This window comes from Rattus norvegicus, chromosome 2 (assembly GCF_036323735.1).
Source record: "Rattus norvegicus strain BN/NHsdMcwi chromosome 2, GRCr8, whole genome shotgun sequence".
Taxonomy (NCBI): Eukaryota; Metazoa; Chordata; class Mammalia; order Rodentia; family Muridae; genus Rattus; species Rattus norvegicus.
In genome coordinates, this window is record NC_086020.1 from 177468064 (window position 1) to 177487622 (window position 19559).

Sequence of the window (19559 nt, forward strand, 5' to 3'; positions counted from 1 at the left end):
TCTGCTGCTTGTCTTCATTCTCTTTCTCATCCCAAAGGTTTGTTTACCAAGCAAAAGTTGGGGGCCGCTGGTTTCCAGCCGTGTGTGCACACAGCAAGAAACAGGGCAAGCAAGACGCAGCGGATGCAGCCCTTCGTGTCTTGATCGGGGAGAGCGAGAAGGCAGAGCAGTTGGGTTTCGCAGAGGTAACCCCAGTAACCGGGGCCAGTCTCAGAAGAACTATGCTACTCCTTTCCAGGTCCCCAGATGCACATCCAAAGACAGTTAAGACATCTGCTTTTGGCACTCTCTTTTTTGGGGCATGGTGGGGTTCTGCTTGCTCCTCCCTGGGAGGATTTGTAATTAATCCTAGGCTTCAGTCTTGGTCTCAGTAGAGTGCATGTCTGGGGTGTGGGATGGGGAAAGACGACTTCTCCTGCAACTGACGTGCAGTGGACGCAGGCAGGGCAGCCCCTGACACTGCTCCTGTCCCCACAGCTTCCTCTCACTGGTAGCACCTTCCACGACCAGATAGCTATGCTGAGCCACAGATGCTTCAACGCTCTGACCAACAGTTTCCAGCCCTCCCTGCTCGGCCGCAAGATCCTGGCTGCTATTATTATGAAGAGAGATCCTGAGGACATGGGTGTTGTTGTCAGTTTGGGGACTGGTGAGTGAGTGGTCCCTGAGACATGGGCCTTGATGCCTGCTAGCAGGTCCTCACCCTCTCTGAAGTCATTGTGAGCGAGTCCAAAAGAGACAAAGACAAAAGACTCCATGTAGGTTGAGTGTCTTCAATGTTGTGACACTCAATGTGACACTCAAAACATTTTAGAATTGGTGCAGTTAAGATTTTTATAGTTAGTGTTAGCAGGTAAATCCAGCAGAAACATTCAGTCTTTGAAGTCTGAGGTTGTCCCTTGGCGTCTCAGTAAGGACTCGTTCTGTTCATGTTGGCTGCTGTCAACTCAGACTTGGAATGAGTTTGGGTTTGAGTGGGGTTTGACTTGAAGATTTTGTTTTGCGTTGATGCAGGAGCTCAATGCTTCAGCCTTTCAGATGCTGAGATAGGTGTGCACGCCGTGCTGTCAGGGGTGTTCTTGTTCCCTAGTCTAAGACACAGAGCCCAGAATCTGTCTGCTCAGGGCCATTTCTGCCCTCCATCTTCACCTGCTTCACCAGCACCCCTGTTACCCCTGTTCTGTTTTGATGGCCTTCCCAGGGAATCGCTGTGTGAAAGGGGACTCTCTCAGCCTGAAAGGAGAGACTGTCAATGACTGCCATGCTGAAATCATCTCCCGGAGAGGCTTCATCAGGTGAGTAAGATGGGTGCAGCCGTTCGTCTTTCATGGGCCCCAAGTCCACTCGCCTCCCCGAGACCCCAGCAGATCGGTGGCAGTCTGTTGGGCCTGTGGTTCAGTCAGTCCCTTTTGTGGCCTGGCCGCATCTCTTCAACATACAGCGATCTGAGTCCTTATCCTTGAATGAAGCAGCTCCCCTCCATGTGAGAACCTGTACATCCCCTGCCCCGGCCAGCTTTCTTCTGAGTCCTCTTTAAGTTATGAAGGGCAAGAGGCCGGGAGAAGCAGCAGCCCGCCCTCTGAGGCCTCGACCCGGGTTATTCTGCCTGGAGTCATGTGGCTGCTCCAAAGACTGCTACCTCTTCTGAGATGCAGAGATCTGTAGAGAACTTCCCAGTCCCTCTGCTACCTGACAAGCGGAAAGCGGTGTGCTATGGAGACCTTTCTCACCCTGGCTCAGCGGGCAGAGCATGTGGAGGTGTGGTCTGCTCTGCGCAAGCTCCATGCCTCCTAGCCAGCTTCCTTCTGGTAGGTTTCTCTACAGTGAGCTGATGAAGTACAACCACCACACTGCCAAGAACAGCATATTCGAGCTGGCCAGGGGAGGAGAGAAGCTCCAGATAAAAAAGACGGTTTCTTTTCACCTCTACATCAGGTCTGCACCCCTGGCTTGGCTGTCCATGTACCCCTCTGCTCCTGCCCTTGCCCTCGCCCTCGCCCTCGCACTGTCAGCCTCACCTGCTCTGTGTCTGAGGTGCACGCCCAGATGGCAAAGCATCCCCGCCACCCAGTACCCATATAGGCTTAATGAAATGTCCCTGGCTTGGATGTTGAGTGGTTTCAAGACCCGTGAGGCTAGAAGGAGAGGTGTAGGTGGAGTCCTAACTATGTGATTGCTTGGCAGCACGGCACCATGTGGAGATGGAGCCCTCTTTGACAAATCCTGCAGTGACCGTGCTGTGGAAAGCACAGAGTCCCGCCATTACCCTGTCTTTGAAAATCCCAAGCAAGGCAAGCTTCGCACCAAGGTGGAGAATGGTAAGTGATAGGTGGGCCTCCTTCCTCCTCACAGAGGTTCCTCAAGACTGCCAGTGGGCAGTGAGGCAGCATGCACGTGAGGGGTGTCCCCATGTGCCTGGGGAGCACCATACTCTGAGTCATGGTCATGGGAGGGGGTGTGCGGAAATGAAGGCGGATGGGCGGTGGGCTTCACTGAGCTGGACATCACTGAGGGATGCCCTGCTGTGGCTGTGCCCTACCCCCAGCATCCTAGCCTCTCTTCTGTCCTCCAGTGTCCAGTCACATCGCTCCTGTCCCTTCACACTTTGGTGTCATCCAGGTGGTCCTCAGACATGAATCTGTCCTTTCCCTTCCTGCTAAGCAAACACTCTAAAGTGTGAACACAGTCAGCAGACAACCCGTGCTGCCCTCGGAGACATGCACCTAGGGAAGGAGGGGTGTGTGTGTCCACAGAAACACGGACGGGGTGCTTGTAGTAGCATTAGTCACAGTGGCCAGGGTGGAGAGAACACAGGTGCTTGCCCTTGGATAAATGAAGAGTTATATCCTATGATGGGACACCGTCTATCATAGGGAGGAATGGAGGCCTGAGCCTGGCACAACATGGACCTTGAAAACATGCTAGAAGTCACAGAAGAACATGCCATAGGGTTTCATGTCTGAAGGGAACAGAGTAGACAGATCCCTAGACACAGAGCACGACCTAGGACTTTGCAGTGTAAAAGACTTCTTTGTGAGGTGACGCTGCTCCAGAGCGGTTGTAGTGGTGGAACAAGCGTGGGGGTACTTGGTGTTGTGTTTAGCGTGGGTGGGTTGTGTGGTGTAGCATATGAGTCGTAGCCCTAAACAAACCAAAAAACCCAAAAGCTGGGAGATGATGCCCAGTGGTAAAGTGTCTGCTGGGTAAGGCATAGGGACTTGAATTCTGATCCCCAGAACCCAATTGTGGGTACTTGCCTACAGCCCCAGTGTTAGGGACTTGGAGGCAGGAGGATTCTGTTTAGCCAAATAATGAGCATCAGGTTCAGAGACCATGCCTCAAAAAATTGAAGAATGACTGGCAGCCAATGAGTTTCTGGCCTGCCTAAGGGTATTGCACACATGCACACACACACTGCACACATGCACATACACACTATACACACTGCTAATAATGAAACCAGGGAGAGAAGTGTGGCTGAGTGAATCTGGATCCCCACTGCACTCAGAAGCCTTCGGTGTCACGCTGCCCCTTCCCCTCAACCAGCTGCTGCCTTGCACCCGCTCTCTGTTCCCTGAAACACAAGACTCTGGCTGCCTTTGCTTTTGCTGTTCTGTGTCTACAACACTCAGTGCAGCTGCTTTTTCTCCCTTGTGCTTGAGCTTCCCTGACTCCTCTGCCCTCAGTTTCTGTGCTGTCCCCCACCATAACTCAGGTAAACTGAGCCCTGTGAGCAGCCAGAGTTTCTGCACCTCTCCCTTTCTTTCCACTCATCCCACAAACATAGCAAGAAGCTAAGTCTTGAGTTCTGCTCATCATCCTTAGTACCAAGCACCATACTAGGCACAAAGTAGGTGTTATAAAATATGAGCAGCCAGGCTAGAGATATGGCACAGCGGTTAAGAGCACTGACTTCCTCCAGAGGTCCTGAGTTCAATTCCCAGCACCACATGGTGGCTCACAACCATCTGTAATGGGATCTGATGCCCTCTTCTGGTGTGTCTGAAAACGGCAGCCACTGCCCCATACGGGAGTGCACATAGTGTGCCCAGGACATGGTTTGGTCCTTTCGCCTTCATCGACCTAACTCAAGTGTCTGATGCAGGGGAAGGCACAATTCCTGTGGAGTCCAGTGACATTGTACCCACGTGGGATGGCATCCGGCTTGGGGAAAGACTCCGTACCATGTCCTGTAGTGACAAAATCCTACGCTGGAATGTGCTAGGCCTGCAAGGGGCGCTGTTGACACACTTCCTACAGCCTGTGTACCTGAAATCTGTGACATTAGGTAAGAGTCCTACTGTGTGAGCTGTAACGCACTTGTCTTTGGCTCGGATCCCAGCAAGCTGTAGGCCATGTTGTCCTATATGTCTCCCTTCTAATTTTTGCCTTAGGAACGGGATCTAAGTGGCTGGTCTGCTATGTCAGGGAAGGTGGGCGTGGGTAGCAAGTCAAGAAAAGATGCCAGACTAAAGCCTCACTGTCGTACTTGCATCTTCTCCTCAGGCTCTGCCTTACCTCTGCCTGTGTCTTGAGCATAGGTATTGAAAGGCCTGCGTGGTCACAGTCGGGAGCTGCTTTTCTGTCCTGGTGACTGTCTCATCTTCCCACACCGTGTGTACCCTTGCCTCTTGGCGGCACTCACTGCAGCCTAGGTGTAAACTTGCGTCTATCTTCACCCAGGTTACCTTTTCAGCCAAGGGCATCTGACCCGTGCTATTTGCTGCCGTGTGACCAGAGATGGGAATGCATTTGAGGATGGACTACGTTATCCCTTTATTGTCAACCACCCCAAGGTGCCATGACCTATTCCGGTTACTCTTGACCCATACCTCCTTCTTAGGCAAAGCTATGTACTATGGAAAGGGAATCCTTTGCTGGGGTCTCAAGAGCGAGCTTTTCCTCCCTGTGGGTACCTGGGCTTAGACTCGGTCCTTAGTGAGTCTGACTCATGCTTAAGTCAGTGCAGCTCACCAGGGGAAACATGAGGCCCTCATGCTCCTCTCCCAGAGTCTTGTCCTCTAAACCTGTGTCTAAAAGGCTTCCTTCCCTCTTCCATCACTTGCTCCGTGGCTTCCTAGGTCGGCCGAGTCAGTGTGTATGATTCCAAAAGGCAGTCCGGAAAGACCAAAGAGACAAGCGTCAACTGGTGCTTGGCTGATGGCTATGACCTGGAGATCCTGGATGGCACCAGGGGCACCGTGGATGGGTAAGGAGGCCATAGGAGAGGCCCAGCCGGGCTTCCTTTCCAGACTCCTGAGGGCAGGCCCCTGCCTGCTAGTCCAGAATTAAGGGCCATCCACCCTGTGCAAAATTCACAGCTTGGCCCCCACCTCACCCACCCCATCTGCTTACAGATGAATAACCGGTGCCTTTGTTTCCCCAGACCAGGGAAAGAGTTGTCGCGGGTGTCTAAGAAGAATATTTTCCTTCAGTTTAAGAAGCTCTGCTCCTTCCGAGCCCGCAGAGATTTGCTGCAGCTCTCCTATGGGGAGGCCAAGAAAGCTGCCCGTGACTACGACTTAGCCAAGAACTACTTCAAGAAAAGCCTGAGGGACATGGGCTATGGGAATTGGATCAGCAAACCCCAGGAGGAAAAGAACTTTTATCTCTGTCCAGTGCCCAATGACTGATAGTGGGGTGTGTTCCCATGGGGTCAGAGGGAGGTCATAGCATTCCTCATCACATTGGGCCAGAGTTTAGGGGCCTTTTTTAACCCCCTCCCCCCCATTTTTTAATGGAGAAACCATAATAGATGGTAAAGACCTTTGGTTCCCATTAATCCTGCTTGCTTTGGGATTTCGAGGTGGGGTCTGGCCAAGTTCCCACCTCCCTTTTCCCAAGGGAAGAGGCCGAGATTAAAGGAAGAGGAAGCACTACCATTCCACATGTAGCATAGACAGTTCTTGATCACATGGAGCCTGGGCCCCTTGGGCTTAGTTCTGTGGAGTTTTTCTCATCTCCTTTTCCTTTGCTTCACTGGCCTCTTGTGGGTTTGATCCCATCCCCATCAGTTCTCTGTAAATCATGTCAGGGACTTAATGATGTCACCTGTAGATGTGCAGGTCCCCGTTCTGTCCCCCTTCCTCCTAGGATGCCTTCCTGTGAGGTTTCTGCTTACCCACCCCAGAGGATAGATAGAGGCAAACAAAGGATGGGTGAACTGTTTACAAGGGCAGGAGTCGAAAAGTGTGTCAGGGGTTGTAGGGCAACAGGAATGTGGTAAGATGTGGTTGGACAGGCAAACCCTACCTAGTAATGGGCCGTGCTGGCCCGCCAAGGCAGTTCCCCTCCTGGGCAGCTGGGAAGTTGGAAGTCAGCCATGGGACTGAGGAAGGTGCCCAAGCCGAGCAAGACCCAGCAGGGGCCCACAAAGCACTGACCAGAGTGCATCACCACTCCTCGGAATGTAGCTACACCGCCATCCGTCCTCCATGGAGCATCCCCAGAAGCTGGCTCTGTCCCCCGTGGGTATGGGGACACAGGCCCCAGGGACTGGTGAAAGCCAAGGACAAGTCCTGGAGGGCAGATTATCTTTGTCCAGACGGAGCAAAAGTAAATGCAAAACGTCAACGTTGGTCCGTTGGGGTTCTTCTCATGCACAGATACAGCAGAAGTTGACAAAGCCTTGTATAAAATTGTTTCTAAAAAGCCAGAGGTGTTGATTCTGAACTGCATCGCAGACTTGAGATGCAAATATATTTTTCCATTAGTGAATGTACTTCATTATATCAGATAGCTTCAGAAGCTGGTTCACAGGCAGGGCACAAGGCCTGGAATCTTCTATCCTGCTCCTTTGAGAATCTTCATATACATAAAAGTGTTGTAGATGGCAGGGCAGGCTAGCCTCCCACCCTGGGGTGGGCTTCTTTGACTCCTCCCCCTCTGACAGTGATTTGTGGCTATGTGGGAGCCTTAGTCTTTGTAGAGTCTGACTCTAGCCTCAAATCAACCAGACAGTTCGACCCTGCTCCATTCTGCCCCTCCAGGACCGAGCCCACCTCTTTCCTCTGAATGCTGCGGCTCCCTCTGGAGACAGCTGCCAGTGTGCTCAGCAGCTTCCTGCACTCCCTTGCTTACGCCTCAGTGTTGCCTGGCTCCCCCACCCTCCGGCCCACTGCCAACAGCAAACATCACATTCACACTAAGTCTAATGACTACTGCCTACTCAACCCATGATCAAATCTGGATCCCACAGGAACTTAGGACTTAACAATATACTGGGGATGTCTGCACAGCACCAAATCATCCTGCAGAACTGCTGGTGTCTGCAGAAGCGAGAGCAGCACCATGCTTGTGTCAGCTGGAGGCATGTTACCTTCTGGCACCCGCATCTGAAGCAGAACCACTGTGGCCCCAAGCCTGGCAGGAAGCTTTAGATCTGGGGTCTAAAGGCCAGAGACGTTCCCTTTGATTCCTAGGGTTCCTCTGGTCCTTTCTGGGTATTCACACAGACCCCTATCTAGAAAACTTGTGGTTCTGGGTTCCTGTGGGTGGAGGAGAGCAAGGTATCCCTGTGCTGTGTGTGCTTGCTGAAGCGAGCCACTGGTATCTGCATCCCACCCCACCCCTGCCTCCAGTCCTGCTGGCCAAGGGCAGAGCTCCCACTGTGTTTCCTTCACCTTTTTGTGTGATCTTTAAAAAGCAGGGCCTCCCTCCACAACGTCTCTTAATAATTTCTGTAGTTGATTTGTCTGAACTGTGGCTGTCTTGCATTCTTTGAATAATCACGTTTAAGAATTGTCAATGCTTGAAACTATTTCCTGTACTCAAGTTGAAGGGACTTTGTTGGCCTAGTAGGGCAGTGGCCAGGCATAGCCTCCGCGCTGTGATGGATGCAGTCCCTTCTTGTGTCCCTATACAAGTGACAGTATACATTCCTCAGAATAAAAACGCTGAAGCATCAGGACTGTTAGAAAGTTTTATATCTTGGTTGCTTGGGGGAGGTGACATTGGGAACAAAGGGACCTGTGACATTAAGAGCTCTGGCCACAGCCACAGCTGTTTCAATGGACCCACTGCTTCTGCAGTCTGCAGTGTGGTCTGCCAGCCGGTTGGGCACTCAGGTATGCCCTCAGCACTTCCCCTGCTTCAAAACTCCCGTTCCCACCTGCGCCTACTCCTATTTTTTGTTCCCATTTTCGGGGGGTGTGGAGGTTGAGGCTTACTGGATTTCACAGCCCCAAATGAAAAGACAGCACTAAAAACTCAGAAATCTCAGCTTCTGCCAGTCTGGCTGGGTTTCTCTCCCCACAAGCCTTCGGCCTTACACTGTGTCTTTTGGAAGGGAACTGCAGCCAGGACCACAACGCTTTCAGGTTCACCTTTTAACTTTAGCTTTGTGGATGGCATTGAAAGTCTCCCTCTTAAATTTTAAGGAAGCCCAGCTCTTAGTAACTTACTTCAGAACTCCTGGAAAACCTATCTTTGGCCTTTCAACGGTGACACCATACCCAGACATTGAGTGTAAACTCCCTCGTCCTTTAGACAGATGAGTCAGCTGAGGGTAGAAGACCCAGTGACATGTTTTGGGACACAACACTTTAGTCCAGGACTTCATGGTATCATTTACCACCTGTTTAAATGTAATGCTCAGGGGGGCTGGGGATTTAGCTCAGTGGTAGAGCGCTTACCTAGGAAGCGCAAGGCCCTGGGTTCGGTCCCCAGCTCCGAAAAAAAGAACCAAAAAAAAAAAAAAAAATGTAATGCTCAGGGAACTCAGCAATTTTGAAGGCAGTTCAGGGTGACAGCTCCTGCAGTCCGGAGGTCTCAGTGCAGGCCACTGGGTTCAGATTTGGGGGATGGAGTATTCCAGTCTCTGAGGGCGTAGCCAGCTTTGTGGGCTACAAATGTTGCTCAGAATAAAGTAGTATCATGTACAAGTGGATTCTGCTGATCCCTGGCCCTCAAATTTAAAGACAGTAGATGGTTTCCTTAAAGCCTAGGTGAAGGCCCAAAGAGGCTCCCCAACAAATTCACTCTGATCCCAGGATTTGAGCACAGATCAAGTCTATGCTGCGGGAGTCGGCCAGCTGACTGAAGCCTGGGTATTTTAGAACCTGGACTGGAAAGGAAGCCCCAGCCCACCCTGCCCCCGCTGGTTCCTTACAGAAGGTCTTCCCCAGAGGTCCCTTCTGGGCTAGCCACCTGGCCACTTCTTTTGCATCTACTAAGGGGAGCAGATAACACTGCACTGTCTGCTGACTTTTACCGAGCTTTACCTTCCCTGGAGTGGAGAGTCTCCAGCATTCTACCCTTCCGTATCTGCCAATCAGATCTGGAAGGGTTAGTCCCCTTATCCCAAACACAACAAAGTAACGCGACATATTTGGAAACAATTTTAAGAGATGTAAGTCCAGCTATGGGGGGATAAGTCTGGGGCGGGAGTGGACCATGGAAAATATTCCAGGAGTGGGGATAAAGGTATGCCTAGGACAGTGCACTGAAGGTGGGTGGGTGAGGTGTCCAACCAGTTCCTAAAGTTTTAAGTCCTTTGGAAAGCATGTGACCGGCACACTGACAGACTTCTCAGACATCATGGGATAATTATTACAAAGTGACTTGTTCCAACCAGTTGGTGAGTGGGAAGCTGGCCAATGTACGTGGGGCTCAACAGCCCCTTCTGCCTAAAAGCAGAAAGCAGAAGGTGACAATAGGAAGACCTGTCACTCTTCTTGGGGAACAATTCAGAGAAGGTTCTAAAGGCCTTTGCTTTCCTTCCTAGGAAGTCTCCTGCCTGTCCAAAGGTCATGGTGACAGGCAAGGAGCAGGTACCACGGGAAGACACGCTCTGCTGCTGCTCCGGTCTCAAGAGCTTACTAGGACTGTGAGCGACGGAGTGCCAGAGCATAGGCACAGTGGCCAGTCCACCATTGTCCTTGTTCCTTACAAGGAAGTCCTCTCCTTCCCCTTCAACCTTCCCCAAAAGAGCCATCTGGAGGGTCCTGTGTCCTGTTCGTTTTCAGCTTTCTACACCCCTGGCTCCGGCTGCCCCAGACTTGTAGGTCTCCACAGAAGCAGGGAGCCTGTAGGCCATCGTCCCAGGCAGCGGTGGCTGCCAGGTTACTGGAGCTCCCTAACACCTTTCATCACTGCCACTCCCATGCCACCCCATCCCAGGTTCCCATCCAGGCTCACTAAACCAGGTACCTGATTCTCGCTAGAGACAGCTCCATGTAGGAGGAGGCACGGATGGAGACAGAAGGCCCCAAAATGGCAGAGGCTGAGTTTCCCCCAAAACCTCCCAGTATCCTTTAGGGTTCACACTGTCCTAACACATGATAACCTCCTACCACCCTACCCCATTGCAAGAACTAAAAATGGCAAGAACAGCACTGTCCCATGATCCTCCACATGCCAGGGTCCCTCCCACCCAGCACAGCCCTACCTACCTCTATTACCACAGTGTAAATGCTGAAAGCAGTTTCTAAGATGGGCACTGTTTGCCTGATATGTTCAACGGGACATGGGAAGGAGTTGGACAAACTGCTCACTGAGATTCCCAGTCCTGGCTGTTGACTAATTTGGACAACAGCCAGTTATAGGAGGTAGTAAAGTCAAGGGTGGTCCTAGCAGCAGCTGGTGGGGTCTCACAGAAGCCGGAAAAGCAACACTGGTGCCACCCTCCAGAGGGGCAATACTTATCCAGGTGCTGCCTATGACTCCAGGGTGCTTTCTCTGGGGCTGGAAGTTTACGGGGGCAAGGGAGGCCTTACACAGGCAACCTTTAATTTCCCATTCTAGTAGGAGGTCTCTCCAGTCACCATGCAAAGATGCCCATGAGTTCATCTGACAGCTCAGATGTCTGTCACTTATGTCCTTTAAGCAGTCTGTGGCCTTGGGGCAAGGGGGAAGGGGCCCACCTTCCAGGCCTGTTCTGATTCTGTAACATGGTTCCCACTGGAATCCAGCCTGAGACTGTGAGCGCTGACTTCTCACCTAGCTCATGACCTTCACGGGTTCCTCCAATACCTCACCTTTCCCAAGTGAGAAAGGGAAGAGGAAAATCGAGGGGTATAGAGAATTCCGCACTGGCAGAAGGGAACCTGAAGCCCGGGTCTGGAGCCCTCTGAGGTACAGGGTGGGAGACCGAGCTCCCAAGAGAGCTCCCCAACACTTCGAGTCCTCCCAGACCAGTGTCGCTCACTTAAGTGGGTGGGCGCCAAGTACTAGCCGCACTCTGCCAGAGTCTGAGCCCCTTATCCTACCTCCTCCTCTCCGATGACTTGGAGGTCACAGATAACTCTGTCTCTTTCTTGGCGCCTTCTCCAGCACCCTCATCGGGGTAGGTGGCTCTGTGATCTCTGGCCTCTACTTACCAGCCGTGGCCCCCACCATTGGCACTCCTGCCTGAACGAGCTCAGAGGGAAAGGAGAAGGCTCGACCACAAGGCAGCGGGTCCAGCCTCCAGGCTGGAGGACTATGTGTGAACGGAGGTGTGAAGCAGGCTTCAGTGGAGTGGGGAGAGATCCATCTTGCACCCAGTACTGAACCGCAGGGGTCACGGGGTGAGGAGCTGCAAATGAATGAGACCTCACTTGGAGCTGGGAGCTGAGTGGTCAGGGTGGAGGAAGGTAGTGGCAGTGTAGTTCTGGAAGAGAGGCTGCAGGAACATGCCGACGGTCCCAAAGACACAGACAAAGACAAAGATCCACAGGAACAGGCGGTCGATCACCATGGCAACGTATTTCCAGTCCTCCCTCACCTGGATGGAGGGAAGAGAGTGACCCAGATCTCAGTCTCACGATGTGGGAAGGGGTAGGAAAGTCCTTCCCACATATGCACACGCCCACTCCTCTCCCTCAGCAAACCCAGAGCAACTTTTCACAGCTCCGATCCTGCCTACTCTAAAGACTCTAATGCTCCTGCTGCTCCAGGGCCCACCCGAACCTATCAAATACGAGTCTATTTCATATTGCCTCCCACGCCCAAATTCAGACTTAGTAAGAACTCCAGCATGTCTTCTTAGTTCTCTCACCTCAAAAAAAAAAAAAAAAACCTGGTAAACTCCTACACATATTTCAAAGCCCTAATTTCCTAATTGTCTATTAGTGAAACAATTAGTGGCTTCCCTGCTCCTTTTGTTCCCTAGCACTAGCCATCTCGGTATACCCTATTGTTTTAATCTGTATGTCTGGCCTTCCTCCAAACTTCAAACTCCTACATGAGAGGAACCCTGCTAGCATCAGGACAGTGCTCAGTAACTAAGAGCTGCTGTCTCTGGGGCTCTGTTTTTATGATAACTTGGAATACCCCATCCAACATCCTCACTCCTACACAGAGCCTGGAAGGTAAAAGTGGAGCCCAAGTGTTAAAACATCAGTCCAGGGGTTGGGGATTTAGCTCAGTGGTAGAGCGCTTGCCTAGCAAGCGCAAGGCCCTGGGTTTGGTCCCAGCTCTGGAAAAAAAAAAAAAAAAAACATCAGTCCAAAAGGTTATAATCCCAGGGTCTGAGAACCATCTGCAGGGTCATAGGAAAGCCAGCTTCTCTTCCAGACTGAGTCCTGTTTTTTCCGTACGTGTTTCTCTGGGGTCCAGCCAGCTCACGGGATGGGAAGCAGGCAACTGTGCAGTTCATGTAGCTGCCAGCCAGCCTGTCGCTCACTCACTGAAGTCATTGTTGGGCCTGCCACAGACCTGCCATCCTGCAAGGCTCGGGGACACAACCAATGGACGAATCCTATGGTTTTCAGTCTCTTCAAGGAGACAGAGACAATAAACCGATGATTATACCCTGAGAGGGGATGGAAGACTAGGATGGAGACACAGAAGGAAGAGTAGCAAAGCACCCTGGGAAAGCCTCTTCCAGGAGATGACGCGTACAGCAAACTCTGCTAGGGAGGGAGGAAGCCCTGTTTCAGGTCCACACTGAAGACTTGGCAAAGCCAGCAGAACAGCAGCCCGGCCTGGCCTCTTTAAACTGTTTGTCCCATGAAAGGCAAAGAAAGCTGAGGGCGAACCAATGAGGCTCGGCAACTCAGTGCAGCTTGGGCTCCTAGGTGTGATGTCGGGCTTCGAGGAAGGATGCTACTGGGACAGCAGGAAAACCTTGAATGCGGACCGTATGGTGGTAAAAGTATTGATGCCGTTTCCAGAATCTGGTCTTCGAAGCCAGGCACTTCACTGTTATTTTGGTTGGCTGTCAATAGCATTTGGAACTCGAGGCCTTTCACACGATCACTGTGCATCTACACTAAGCCCCACTCCCAGCCTGAAGCTGAGGCATGCAGGGCACCATGCCTGACATCCGAGTGTTTGGGATTCGAGGTTGCGTGTTTACTTTTAAAGAATGGAGCCAAATAATAACAGTAATAGGTTTGGGTTTTGACTTGAGGGGGTGAGGTGGAAGAAAGTGTGATATCATAAGTTTGATGAGATTTAGCACCATTGTGGGAACAAGCCTGAGCAAGTCCATAGGGCTTTTTCTAGATTGGAGTAAGGGCTAGGGTCCCAGACAGAAGGGGAAACTAAAGTATTAGTTGAACTCGGTATTCCCCTCTCCCTGTTTCCAGACTGAAATAGAACCAGTGTTCCCACTAATGCCTTGGGCTGTAACCTCAAACTGTGAGGCCCAACAAAGTCTGCTTCCCTGCATCTGCTTTCCTGGAGGATTTTTGTCACAGCAATGAGAAAGTAACTAAACAAAGGTTGTTCCCAGTGCAGGGACCCAGATGCAAAGCCTCCAGGGCAGGAAAGAGCTTGGCTTGCTAGAGACAACTGAGTGATAAGCTAGTGACCCAAGCAAGGGACTGTGTCACCAGCCTGGGGCTGTGGGCTATTCAACAGTGGCATAGGAAGCTGAACAGGGAGGCAGTTTGGAAATTCTCCCGGTCCACACAAAAGTTGACAGAGCCCAAGGACAAGGGTGTTAGTGTGAAGGTGACAGAAAAAAGACAAGCAGGGAATCATGTTGGAGGTGGTACTCCCAGGACAGGAATTCTGATAACCTCAGTGGTGAGAACTGAGAGAGAGAGAGAGAGAGAGAGAGAGAGAGAGAGAGAGAGAGAGAGAGAAAGAGAGAGAGAGAGAGAGAGTGTAAAAGGATCATCCAGGCTTCAGTCTGAACTGCTTATCCCATGGTGATGCCATTTACAGCAAGACAGAGAAGCTAGGGGCAAAATAGGGCCGGGTTGGGGGTGTAGATCAAACGCTAGGTTTTGGATGTGTTGAGTTCTAGAGGCCTCTGAGGCATCCAAGTGGGTCACTGCACCTCAGCACCTGACTTGAAATGTAGGCTCCATGGTGGACTGCAGCAGAGACGGAGGCCAGTGATCCAGCAGCAGAGACGGAGGCACCCTGCACCTCAGCTGCCTCACCTCCAGTCTCAGCCTCTCTCCCTTCCTCTGAACTATACGATGTTCCCTCTCCCATGCTTGTCTGCTGCCCAGGGGAGAAGCTGTCTGAACTCAGCTCCCAACACAAACCACAGTGCTTGCCCTTTATCCTTCCCCAGCCGGAATGGCAGAGTCCCAGAGGAAACCTTGCTGGTCACTATGGCAACAACTGAGCCTTGGCTTAGAACCAGTCAGGTACCTGAACACTGATCTCAGAGAAGACCAGATGGTACCCAAACTGGGGGGGGGGGGGCAGGATGCTAACTCATCCTCATCGCACCTTCCCCCAACTCCTGGCTTAGTCTCGAGGAATCTCCTTCTGGGAAGACTGCAGAGAAGGCCAGAGCTGGGTGTGCAGAAAGAGGGCGAGAGTGTCTAGCCCTGGCTTTTATCCACCCCGTTTCTATAAATATTTCATTAGACTCTTTTCAAGGCCCAGGACAGTAGAAATGGGATATTGATTTTTTTTTTCGGAGCTGGGGATCGAACCCAGGGCTTTGCGCTTCCTAGGCAAGCGCTCTACCACTGAGCTAAATCCCCAACCCCGGGATATTGATTTTAAATTCTACTTTCTCTGCTGGGACCAGTCCCATGGAACCTCTAAACTTTTCCTTTTCCTATCTGTCATCATCCCCGTCCTCAATTCTGTCCACTCTGTGGTCCACAAGGACTCATCTCCATTTGCACTAAGAACAGCAGCACATTAACAACTTTGAAGTGTTCATGTGAGCTAACTCGGTGACACCCTCAGACCCAAAAGAACTCCCTGCCCTAAGGTTCCTAGTCACCTCTTTCACACTAACTATGCCTTAACTGACATATCTCACCCTGAGTACTAGTCCTCTGGGAGCTACAAGGTCATCTGGTACAGACACCGGCAAGCCAATCTGGAAGCCTACCCTACCGAGTCCACCTCAACCATGTTGCCTCTCCCCTGTACCCTTGCTTTGTGACCCTAAGTGACACCTACTGCCCGCACGCAGGGGTCCCTGCTCCCGACATGCCTATTTTGCACTTGGTACTCACACTCTGGTCATCATCCTCACTTCGCATGTGGTCCGCAATGAAGCGTACGCCATCCACTGCTTCCCGGAGGCCACAGCTGCATGGCCCCACAGAGCGCCCCGGGCCGGCTGCAGTGGGCTCAGCTCGGAAAGCCCCAGCCAAGCCCTGCACTGATGCAGGGTTGACAAAGCAGGTACATGGGTCAGCCGCAGGACCTTCACGGAAGAAAAGCGCGCCTGCGCCCTCACGCTCTCGCTGGCGCCTCCTCAAGCGCAGACGCTGACGTGCACAGCGGTGGCGTGGCTGCTGCAGGAAGAGCAGGGTGGGCAGCTTCTCCAGGAAGACCACCTTGACCCAGGGGGCCATGGTGTGCGTGGTAGGCGAGCGGTGGTGCACATTGAGCACACACACGCTGGTGACGATGGAGAAGGTGACTAGCACCATGGTGAACATGAGGTACTTGCCCACCAGCGGTACATCGAGGGAGGTGGGAGGCACAATCTTGGAGATGAGCAGCAGGAACACCGTGAGTGCTAGCAGCACAGAAATACAAAGTGTCATCTTTTCACCACAGTCTGAGGGCAGGTAGAAGACCAGGATGGCCAGCGAGGTGATGAGTACGCAGGGGATGATGAGGTTGATAGTGTAGAAGAGTGGTTTGCGACGAATGATGAAGTCATAGGTGATGTCCACATAGGTGGAGTCGTCTGGGTTCTCGTTGCGTCGGCCTGGCAGTGCGATGATGTCCCACTCCCCGCTGGGTGTGAAGTCATCCAGACTGGCCACATCACTTTTGAGCACCAGGTCAATCTCAGTACGGTCGTAGGTCCATGAGCGAAACTTCATGGTGCAATTCTGCTGGTCAAATGGGAAGTGCTTCACCTCAATCTTGCATGCACTCTTGTAGATGGCAGGTGGTAGCCAAAAGATGCTGCCATCATAGGAGACCACAGCATTGGAATAGAAGGAGACTTCGTACATGCCGTCAGCACTGCCAAGGAATGGGGCAGTCAGCCCTGGCTTGAGGGTCTGAATCCCACTCATCTACCCAGCAAGAAGGACCCAGGCTGGGAGTCCCCATCTAATGCACTGAGATGGCCCAGAAATCGAGATAGGGTGGGAATGTATATAGGTTGGTAGTAAGAATGGGTCTCCTCCTGGTCAGGAGGCATGCATATTCATTCAGTGGTTAAAGAGAATGATGGGGGAGGAGCACCTCTGCTACTTGTCCCACATCATTTAGGCTGATTAGTGCTCATGAGAGTGAAGAGGAGAGGGAGCTGGAGAGGCCAGGGCAAGGAGCCCCAAGCAATGAAAGGGTGTGGGAGAGTTTTGTGCCTTAAAGGGAAGAAGATTCACTGAAGGGAGCAGAACAGAATCTAGGTGAAACTAGGACCATAAGTTCTTTCTCACCACCCAGACTTCCAGAAGTTCTCATTCTTAGATCAAGTTAGGCACTGAGAACTGTCAGTCTTCAATATCCTTACCCCCAGCAATCTAAGTGGCTGGAAGGAGCTGGTCAAGGTCCAAGTCACCATAACTGTCTACACTGCATCCCAATGGTTGGGTCTGTCTGTGTAGATATGCCTGCCTACCGCCTGCTAAGAGAAAGCCCACTCCCTTTCACAACAGCATGTTTATCTTGTATTCCCACCTGCCGTGATCTGATCCCCTCCCGAGCACACCCTCTGGACTTCCCTAACCTTCCTATCACTTCAGGGTCACCTACTTGTTGTATAGAACCACATCTGGGAGCCAGATGTGTTTGGAAGGGAGCCGGACTTTCTTCATATTGTCGAAGTCCTCAGGCTTCCATGTGAGGCGGTAATCTTCCCACTCCTGGGAAAGGGAGAGAACAAGGCAGTACTAACCTCCAGCCCCAAGAGGAGCCCAAAGTCAAGGAAAGGGACCAAAGAAAACTCATATGGTTAGCCTTCTCTGCACAGTGACTTCTCTGCCCAGACATTGGTCACATGATGATACTTCTTCGTTTAACTTGCAGAGCTAAGCCAGAACATTAGACTTAACGTTTACAGATGTGAAGTGAATCTTGGGAGTTGAACAGCTATGGTAGTGAATAGACTAATCCCAGCACTAGTGAGGTGGAGACAGACAGATCTCTGTGAGTTCAAGATCACTCTGTTCCACCTGTTCCAATTTAGCAGGACCACACAGTGAAAAGAGATTCTAAATGAGTTGATTAGTTACAGTGCTGGTGAGTGGCCCAAACAAGGATTCAAATTCAACTATTCAGGACTCCTCTCTGAAGGAGGGAAGGGAGGAGGGGATGTGGGTAGGAAATAGCACTGACCTGGGTCAGCCAGACATTGGTGGTCATGATCTGCTCCCGCTCGTGCTGCAGGGAAACAGGGTAGCTGCTGAGAAGATGCTCCAACCCAAGCCCTCAGACCTGCCACCACCCTATTAAGGTCTCTTCCACCCTGGAAGCACTTAAGAAAACTTGGGCATTAAACCTTTCTGGCTGGGCTGACTTCTGTAGCTGGACAGAGTTCAAGACCCACACTTACCACACTAATGAGCTGAGCCAATGATACCATGAGCTGTACAGTCACCAGCTCAGAGCCGTTAGTAGCTGGACGAATCAGCTTGTTATAGCGGGAGGGATCTAAGAGATGCTCCACTAGCCGCTCCTCTGTGTCAGTTCCCAAAACCCCTGGGCAAGGGAAAACAGGAAGTGAGTAAACAGAAGGGCTCAGAAAGGCCCACCTACTTAAAAGTGGGGCGATTGATCAGTTAGAACAGCCTGAAAGTCATAGCCTCTTACAGCCCTGTGCTTTAAGGATATTGTAAAATTTTCAATTATGCCACAGAGCCATGGAACCAGCAGATTGTCTTTCATAGATAAGTCCCTCTCTCAGACCACACCATGAGTTCAAACAGCTCCAGAGAGACACTATTCTACAAGGATTAATAGAGACTTGTTTTCCCCCAAAACGTGTCAGAGGGACAAAGCTTGAAGTTCTGCCTCCATGGGTTGAAATAGGATAGTGGGGCTCCTGACCTATGGGTACAAGCTTCTACCCTCTTGTGTTGTCGTTCTATTGTGCATTGCCTTGTTCTGACCCCTCTCCTCATCCTTCCCCTTCTGTGCCTCTGCACAAAGCCCCCTCTTCTGGACACCTTACAAATTGCCTCAGTCAGGCATTTTCTACTCTTCCAAGTTCCCCGACCCATCCTACAAAGAGATGGGAAGTCACCCCCTCTCCCTTTCCTGCCTTGTCCCCCTCTATGAGGTGACCCATATCAGGACCCTAATGAAGGGAGTGGGAAACGATGGGGAGCCAGGAGCTTAGAGGAAGGTGTTAACTCAGGTCATAAAAACTCAGACGTTAACTCAACCCTCTTATCATTTCAGAATCCTCTTCTTCCTTCCTTTTTGTGCTCATTTGCTTCCTCCCTGCAATGGTCAGGTTTCCACCTCTCCCAGGCTTCTCGCCTGCGCCTGCGCCTGGGTCTTCCTTCCAGATCAGTTTTCCAGAGGCTCCCTGCCGACCCTGGAGTCTCTCCCCATCCCCCAGCAGGCTCCTCCGCCCCTAAAGAATCCCTCGTTTCGTCTTTGTCCTAGCAGGAGTGACAGAGCTTGGTGTTCTGAGCCACTAGCTGAGGCAGTGGAACCTGGCCGGCCAGTTCTTACCTGAGCACAGCCAAAGAAGGCTGAAGCTGAACAGCGCCATTGAGTTGGAGTGCCCGGCCATGCAGCCAGCATAGCGCGCAGCCTCTCGGATACTAGGGCTGCGGGTCGAGCGCTGTCCGTGGTGCTGAAGCCGCGCAGCCGCCTGCTCCCGGGTGGGGCTCGCGGCCTCCAGGTCTAAAGTGCTCACTGAACGGGCAGTTCCTGCAACGAGGGGAGGTCCCGGCTTCTTGCCGGTCCCGGTTGCTCTTCCAAGGAACACAACTGGGACTGCGAGGGGAGGAGTCTCCGCCCCGGAGGCGGAAGCGCGGGATCCCAGGGAAAAAAAGGTGGTCCCTGGGAGAGGACCTTTGACTGGGCCTGCCTAGGTGGGGTGTGCGTGATATGGTGAGATGAAAGCGACCGACTGCTCAAATGCTCCGAAGTTGGGGCACAACATGGAGAGGTTTGAGCAGGACTGGGAGGGTGTGAGAGTGGGAGGGAGACAAGTAGGTCAGGGCTCTCTGTGTGGGGGGTGGGTTGGGGGCGTTTCTGTCTTCCTCTATGCTCTTACCCAAAGTAATGATTCT

General features: G+C 52.0%; 2 protein-coding genes across 13 annotated transcripts in view; one reads left to right on the forward strand and one right to left on the reverse strand.

Annotated features, from left to right (window-relative positions):
• The window catches only part of Adar (adenosine deaminase, RNA-specific), a 39894-nt gene extending 31988 nt beyond the window's left edge, over positions 1-7906 (forward strand). For 7 of the 12 annotated variants that reach the window (XM_063282623.1, XM_039103210.2, XM_006232778.4 and 4 more), the window contains 9 exons: positions 38-263; positions 478-649; positions 1202-1295; positions 1813-1935; positions 2185-2318; positions 4106-4288; positions 4684-4796; positions 5082-5209; positions 5387-7906. In XM_063282623.1, coding sequence (XP_063138693.1) covers positions 38-263; positions 478-649; positions 1202-1295; positions 1813-1935; positions 2185-2318; positions 4106-4288; positions 4684-4796; positions 5082-5209; positions 5387-5633 — 1420 coding nt within the window. In that variant the 3' untranslated portion in view covers positions 5634-7906. 12 annotated transcript variants of the gene reach the window in all.
• A 3121-nt stretch (positions 7907-11027) lies between these two features.
• Chrnb2 (cholinergic receptor nicotinic beta 2 subunit) lies at positions 11028-19243 on the reverse strand. The gene is made up of 6 exons (NM_019297.2): positions 18994-19243; positions 17867-18012; positions 17650-17694; positions 17068-17177; positions 15360-16329; positions 11028-11704 (listed from the first exon to the last, which is right to left on the reverse strand). Exons 1-6 carry the CDS (start codon positions 19052-19054, stop codon positions 11534-11536), a joined length of 1503 nt encoding a protein of 500 aa, NP_062170.1. The 5' UTR covers positions 19055-19243; the 3' UTR covers positions 11028-11533.
• Positions 19244-19559: the final 316 nt, after the last annotated feature.

Bases quoted from the DNA above. Each gene is read 5' to 3' on its own strand.
- Chrnb2 (NM_019297.2), bottom strand. From the start codon at position 19,054: ATGGCCGGGCACTCCAACTCAATGGCGCTGTTCAGCTTCAGCCTTCTT. The intron at 17,178-17,649 runs GTCAGTGCTATT...TCCCTTTCCCAG, and splicing joins CCAATGTCTGGCTGACCCAG to GAGTGGGAAGATTACCGCCT. The intron at 11,705-15,359 runs GTGAGTACCAAG...CCCTCCATCCAG, and splicing joins GTGAGGATGATGACCAGAGT to GTGAGGGAGGACTGGAAATA.